The sequence below is a fragment of the Cajanus cajan genome, chromosome 4 (assembly GCF_000230855.2).
Source record: "Cajanus cajan strain Asha chromosome 4, NIPB_CcT2T_4, whole genome shotgun sequence".
NCBI lineage: Eukaryota > Viridiplantae > Streptophyta > Magnoliopsida > Fabales > Fabaceae > Cajanus > Cajanus cajan.
Window position 1 is genome coordinate 21,251,463 of NC_138520.1, and position 7,201 is coordinate 21,258,663.

The 7,201-nt window shown below is 32.3% G+C and overlaps 2 protein-coding genes across 3 annotated transcripts; both read right to left on the reverse strand.

The window, feature by feature from the left end:
* Positions 1-480: 480 nt before the first annotated feature.
* On the reverse strand, positions 481-2,577 carry LOC109794076 (12-oxophytodienoate reductase 2). The gene is made up of 5 exons (XM_020353538.3): positions 2,335-2,577; positions 2,078-2,218; positions 1,850-1,980; positions 1,218-1,394; positions 481-1,135 (listed from the first exon to the last, which is right to left on the reverse strand). The coding sequence occupies exons 1-5, from the start codon at positions 2,409-2,411 to the stop codon at positions 552-554; spliced, it is 1,110 nt and encodes a 369-aa protein (XP_020209127.1). The 5' UTR covers positions 2,412-2,577; the 3' UTR covers positions 481-551.
* Positions 2,578-3,718: 1,141 nt separating this feature from the next.
* LOC145956755 (GTP-binding protein 1-like) lies at positions 3,719-6,293 on the reverse strand. 2 transcript variants are annotated; one of them, XM_083072368.1, is made up of 4 exons: positions 6,085-6,293; positions 5,491-5,533; positions 5,300-5,356; positions 3,719-4,212 (listed from the first exon to the last, which is right to left on the reverse strand). In XM_083072368.1, exons 1-4 carry the CDS (start codon positions 6,189-6,191, stop codon positions 4,102-4,104), a joined length of 318 nt encoding a protein of 105 aa, XP_082928494.1. In that variant the 5' UTR covers positions 6,192-6,293; the 3' UTR covers positions 3,719-4,101. The 2 variants fall into 2 exon arrangements, with proteins under 2 accessions (XP_082928494.1, XP_082928495.1); XM_083072369.1 differs by having other exon boundaries at positions 3,719-4,206; positions 6,085-6,287.
* Positions 6,294-7,201: the final 908 nt, after the last annotated feature.

Consider the following 7,201-nt stretch of genomic DNA (forward strand, 5'->3'; position numbering starts at 1 on the left):
TTATAAGAAGAACATTAAAACTACCTCTAGAAAAATATGAGAATTCTACAACTAAGACAATAATTTTTAAAGTTGATAAAGAAAGATACAAAGAACAGAAAGAATTTTGAAATGTTAGAAGATGGGACCACAAGACTTTATTTTTTAGTCTAAGTTTGACACCCCCACGAGTCAAAGCCACCAATGTGGGACTTTTGATCCTAACATGATAAACAGTCGACATTCCCGTATGAAACAGCCTTCCAATCTCTCTTTTTTATCACACCATATGCAGCTAAAAATTTATTTTTTTAACACCTCACAAAGCTCAAAATTGATTAATAATCTACTTAAAAACTCATTTTTTACCTTCTGCACCTTCAACCTCTCTTATACAGATCACATTACTTTTTGAATTATAACAACAAACTTAACCATAGAGGTCATTTTAACCATCAAATTAAGTTGTCACAACGAAAAGAACTTCAACATCAAACAAACTTAATGCTATAGTTAACCATCCAACATTCGAAATGAGCAACAACATATAAGTCAATATTAATAAAATGGTTTCATTCAAGAAATGGGTAATCAGTGTAACCAATAACCGGGTGACTAGAGTAGAATTTCTGACGATTGTACTTGTTGAGAGGCGCATCTAACCCAAATCTCTTTGGCAAATCTGGATTAGCCAAGAACAAACGACCATATGCAACAAGATCTGTCCTATTTTCAGCCACAGCATTGATGCCATCTTCTCTGCCATAGCCTCCTGCAGCAATGAAAGTGCCCTTAAAGGCCTTTCTCATTGGCACAAGGCTGTGAGTGCACTCAACAACTTCAAGAGCATTCTTCATTCTTGGCTCCACCATGTGGCAATAGAGAATGTTGTATCTACTCAAGGCATTGGCCATGTATAGCCCCAATGCTTTGGGGTCTGAATCTCCACATTCTTCATGTTCAGTAAATGGGGACAGTCTAACTCCAACTCTTTCTGCCCCTATCTCCTTCACCACAGCCTCAACCACTTCCAAAGCGAATCGGCAACGATTCTCAAGGGATCCACCATATTCATCACACCGATCATTCACTTTGTCTTTCATGAATTGCTCAAGTAGGTAGCCATGAGCCCCGTGGATCTCAACCCCATCAAAACCTACACATTGATTTGTATGTCACATACTTGCATGTTATGCAAAATTTAAACATTTTAGCATATTGTTTTTCAGTTAAGTTACCAGCTTCTATAGCGTTCCTTGCAGCAAGTCTGAAGTCATTGACAATATGAGGAATTTCATCTATTCTTAGCCTCCTTGGTGGTGTGAATTGTGGTTCTTCTGCGCCATTGTTTCCCATTTGTTGTTTGAGTGGCTTGTCCGTAGAAGATATTGGTGCTTGCCCATTTGGCTGATAAACTGTTACAAATGAACATAAATTGAGCATGGAACATTGTGTTCAAATGGTATATAAAAAATAACAATATTGTAACTGGTTACCCCCGACAGTAGAGTACTCATTATCACCATGAACCTCCAATCATTTCCAGTTTCGTTTATTGAACTCTTAGACCAAGTAATTTGGTTCATTGCAAAGCATGCTAACAGCAATGATTATCCTAGCTAGCACTACTTTAAAAAGTGAACACATCATATTTGATAACTGCAACCTCAGTAATTCCTCTTTGGGTGAGTGTTTCAAAAATTGATTCTGATTATAATTGATTTTGAAGCAAATCAAAGGGTAGTGAAGAAAATAAAAGGGTAGCATCTCAAAGGAATAGGTTCAGTAAATCCCCCCGTTTACCATGCCTAAATGTAAATAAAACTGATATTAAACTTGGTAAGGAATAAGCATTCATGTCAGAAAATACCTGAACTTGAAACCCTTCCAACATGCCAAATCTGACAGAAGAATATACCACCTTTGGCATGAACACCATTCACAATAGGTTTCCATGCTTCAACTTGGTCTTTTGTCCATATGCCAGGTGTGTTCATCGACCTTAACAGTTAACATAGATAATAAAAAGTAAGAAAATCACATCAAGTAGTGTCTATAATTTTATTCATCAAACAAAGGTAAGTAAAAATTAAATTACCCTTGAGAAGTGTCAGAGACACCAGTAGCTTCACTTATCAAAAGTCCTCCGGGAGAAGTTCTTTGAGAGTAATACAAAATAGCATGAGGCTGGGGAAGGTTATTGTAAGACCTCAGTCTCGTCAGTGGTGCCAAAACAACTCTGAATTAACAAGCAAAAGCAAACCAATTTTTAAGTTAGAAATTAAACACATAAAACTTTTCAACTTAAAAACTCTCTTAGACCATGATGCTAGCTTGTGAGTTGTGAATGAATACCTATGGGACAGATTGAAGTTACCCATTTTGTAAGGAGTCAGAAGAGAAACGATGGGAGCATCATTTTGAGATGCCATTAATTTGATGATGCCAATTGCAAAGTACGTTGTTGATTGCCAAAATTGTTTAAAAGAAGAACCAATAGGTATTTATAAATCAAGAAACAAGAGGTGGTTGGTCAATTCTGTGCCTACTGTTTTACACTAGTAACCTTCAATGCAATATTTATTAACATTTATCTTATGAAATTAAAAAATTTGTTATAATAATAGAAAAAATTATAGATTACAAGTTATACCTGTAAAAGACACGAGTATACTGATTTATATATATATATAGAGAGAGAGAGAGAGAAGAAAAAGATATATGAGTGATTTAAAAAAAAAAAGTAATTCATATCGGTTTATAATTTCCTCGCACGTTGGTGGCTGCGGCCCATCAGCTTTGATTTTTTTTTTTTTTTTTTTTTTTATAATTGGAAGTTGATGTATTCTTGTCGAGTCCAAGGTGGAATATTTGTTCATTTGAATTCACCTACTCAATTTCACCAATCACCAATTATAATCTTACAACATAAAAATTAAAATATGCACGTCAGGTTTTCATCCATCTGAATAATTTAAAATTTCTGTTCATATTTTAAATTTATCATTTAATAACACACGGTTCAGTTTTTAAGAATTAGATTGGCGCACGTGATGATTTTTTAATTAACTCATAATATTATTAAGATAAAATTTTAAAATATCACTACAAGAAAATTGCGAATTAGAGAGGGAAAAATCCCTCGCAAATCCCTCGCAAATCCCTCGCAAAACAGAATAGCGAGGGACTAGCGAGGGATTTGCGAGGGATCGTTCCCTCGCTAAATTCAAGTCGCTAATTAGCGACGGATGCATATCCCTTGCAATTCCCTCGCTAAATTCCTTCGTTTTTCCCTCGCAACTAGCTTCGCTAGTCCGTCGCAAATTTGTGCCGCTAATTCATCCCTATCGCCTCGCCAATGTAGAACCTAAATTCCCTCGCTAATCGCATTTAATATGTCCTTCGCTAATCCCTCGCTAATCCCTCGCAGATATTTCCTTCGCTAATTCCTCGCTAATCCTTCGCAAATGTGTCCTTCGCTAATCCTTCGCTAATCCCTCGCAAATATGTCCTTCGCTAATCCCTCGCTAATCCTTCGCAAATATGTCCTTCGCAAATTCGTCGCTAAACCCTCGCAAATAGGTCCTTCGCAAATCCCTCGCTAATCCCACGCAAATCCATCAAAGCATATGGATTGAGTTCCCTCACGAATACCACGCTAATCCCTCGCTAATATCTTGCGAAACCTTCCTAATTTATCGATATATATACATTATTCTCTCATGAATCCCTGTAGATATGCCACTTAATTCAACTACATAATTTTTTTTCAATTCAACATGATTTAAAATAAAAGTTACATGTAACAATATCTCTTACAAAACCAAATTGTTAAATGTCTTACAAAATCCAACTTGTGCATACTATCTTAAAGAAACCAAAACTAATTAATGTCTTACAAAAAGAAAAGTCAAATAATGAGTCATCCTAAATAGTAATCAACCTAAGCTAGTAAAATCATCATCTCGTCCTTGATCCTCCCTATGTTGGTTGGTTGATGGTGTTGATGGTTGAACTGCCTGAATTTGCCTCATCATCTCTGGTAATTGTGTTTGCAAAAAAGAGGCCAATGCATTATTTATAACTGTATTGACCCGTTCTTCTGTCATAGGCGTAAGATTTTTAGAGGAACCTGCAACCTCTGGATCGATGAAGCTTGGGTAGAGCTACTAGTTCCAAGATCCAAGCTATGTCCCATGCCATGCACTCTTTTCTTCTTGTTTTCACCTGCAACTTTTAACCAAAGATCAGAATCAATTATAGGATGAGATGAAGTGTTTCTCCATATTTTTGTGTCATTGATTCTTCATATGTTTCATACAAATAATAAATAAAAAAAATAAGTGAAATAACAAGAGGTTAAAAAAGTACATAATCAATCTTAAAATATAAAATAACATACAATAAATTTCTTTGCCCTAGTTGAGACAAATTCACCATCAATTTTTTGTGAACCTTTTATTTTGCAAATTCTATTTCCTTTAAATCTTTTTATATCAACTAATTTATGTTGATTCTAAATCAAAGAGTCTCAAGATTGTAAAGTTCAAATATGTTTCTTATATAAAATAAAGATGACATGCTAGTTTCAATTTGTGGTGACACTTTTTTTTTTTTTTTTTGTATCGGTAAAGATTTCAACATCTTTTTAATCTTGTTATGTAAAACACTTTGATTTATCATTTAATTGTTTTTTAAGATAATATCATGTTTTCTCCAATCTCCAAAAATTGCATCCAACAACTATACTTAATAGAAACATTTTTGTTTTCAAAATTGACAATTTAACAATCATTAATTTTCTTTTTATGCTTTTATACTGAGTTTCGATTTTGTAGTAGTGTCAGGAAATCTATAGTTAACATAACTACATGACAATTGATAACAGAGATTAAAACATGAAAGAATTACTCAAATAATAGTGGCACAAATATTTGAACAAATCAATTTATTGATCAAATAAAGTTATAATTTCATTATCTTCATAATAATTGTAATGGAAAAATGATAAATATATATGTATATATAATCAAAAAATTAATCATAATGGAACTTTGTTATGCAAGTGAGTTTATATTTACAAAGAAAAATTAAAAGTGGCAGTGAGTAAATTTCTAAATAAAAAGACCACTAGTTTAGCTCCTGGGCCCGTTTAAAGGGTTTCTTTAATGATAATGTTTAATTAGTCGACAATATGTTAGCTACTTATTATCCCTTGTTAGAATATAATTTACTGCAACAACCAACGTACCATTTTATCAACTAGCAATAGTAACAACAGAGTGAAAGACTGCATTAGAATATGGAAAATGGCACTTACTTTGGAAGCATCAAGAACCATCAGTACTATGTCTGAAGATTTAGCAACAGCAATAACCTGAGAGAATCAGAGAAAATTCAGAAAACAAAAGTCCTGCGCTGTTAATAATAAGGAAGCCATGCTTTCCAAAGCATTCAATGAAAAGAACCAAACATCACATTCTACTCGGGATAGAGAAATTTTAGTTTTACCTGCCTCCCACGTCCCTTGCCTTCAGAAGCACCTTCAATAATTCTAGGAAGATCAAGTAACTGAATCTTAGTATCAATTTAATGTATAATCCTAGGAATACAGGTCAGAGTTGTGAACTAAACTAAAATTAAAACTAAACTTTGCCAGCATTTGAAAATAACACAACGCAAAGTTGACATGAGATTCAAGATTTCTACCAAAACAATAATTACAGAATGCATTACAGAGAGAAATGTAGAAGATCGATTAATATGAGTCTGAATAGAAAACAACGTTATATAACACGAAACAACAAATAATTTATCCCCCTACATATCCTCAAAAAGCTAGAACATACCTTTCAGAAATTGAACAAAAGAAGAATTGTAGAAAAAAGGAACAATCGAGGAAAAGTGAAAACAACATGCTAGGTTATAGGCAGGAACGAATTGATGCAGGAAGTGTTAATTGATTGAAAAACAATCATGCAATGAATAGAAAGGCGTCCAAACAATATGAATCACAGGCACAGACCATAAAACCTAGATTGATTGAAGCGAGTAACGCAATAAGCATAGTAACAAAGAGATAACGAAAAAATGGAGAGAGATTACGATTTGAGCATTGTGCCAAGAGAGGCCTCTGTAAACGTTGACGGAGAAGGTGGCGGTGAGGTAAATGGTGGCGATTCCGAGTGTGGCGGTGAATGCCTTGAAAGCATAATCTCCAACCCTACCTGCTATTCCCATTCTCACCCAACTCCACTAGGTTTTCCGCACCCTCTATTCTATTTTTCTTCTACTTCTATACCCTCAAATATATACTTTTGTAAAAAAAATTGTAGTGCGATTCTTCTCAAACAGATCAATACCTTTGGTATTCTGCATTAGCAATGTTTTCAAATTAGAAATAAGGTATAATATTTATTAATAAAAAAATCTAAAATATTTTTTTAAAGCTTAAGATTATTTTAGTAGTTAAAAATATCCTTTTAAAAAAAGTGTTTCTTCAAAATAAACTATTTCAAATACCAACTAAATAAAATTAGTTTAATTGCTATGTACCAGCACCTAAGAAGATTCACACCAAAATGTCGATAAAAAAATTGATATATACGAGTTTTAAAATATTAGTTAATATAATTTTTTAAACATATTATATTATTAAACATAAATATTTTAAATTTTTTATTTGATAAATTTAAATAATTTTTATCTTTATAAATGAATTTAATTTAAACTATAATTGAAAATAACAATAAGCTAAATAGAAATAATATTGATAAAAATATACAAAAAGATATATTATTATAATTTTAATATCATATTATTTTAAATTACAAAATAATATTAAAAAAGATAAATATAAGAAAAAAAGTATACATAGTAATAAGTTGTTTTTTTAGTTTTAAAAATAATAAAATATTGGTATTTGAAAAAAAATTAAAATACATTAAAAATGAAGTGAAATATTTACTCTATGCAATTAGTTTTGTTTTAAATCTCATGTATTTTATTGAAAAGAAAACACACACACACACACACACACACACACACACACACATATATATATATATATATATATAGAGAGAGAGAGAGAGAGAGAGAGAGAGTTATGGAGAGAAGGTAAATTAAATTAAATTTATTAAAAAAGATAGAGTAAAAAAAAACATGTTGAGCAAAAACGTTTTTGAAAAAATCGTGATAAGTGTTTAGAAAAAAAAAACTTCCT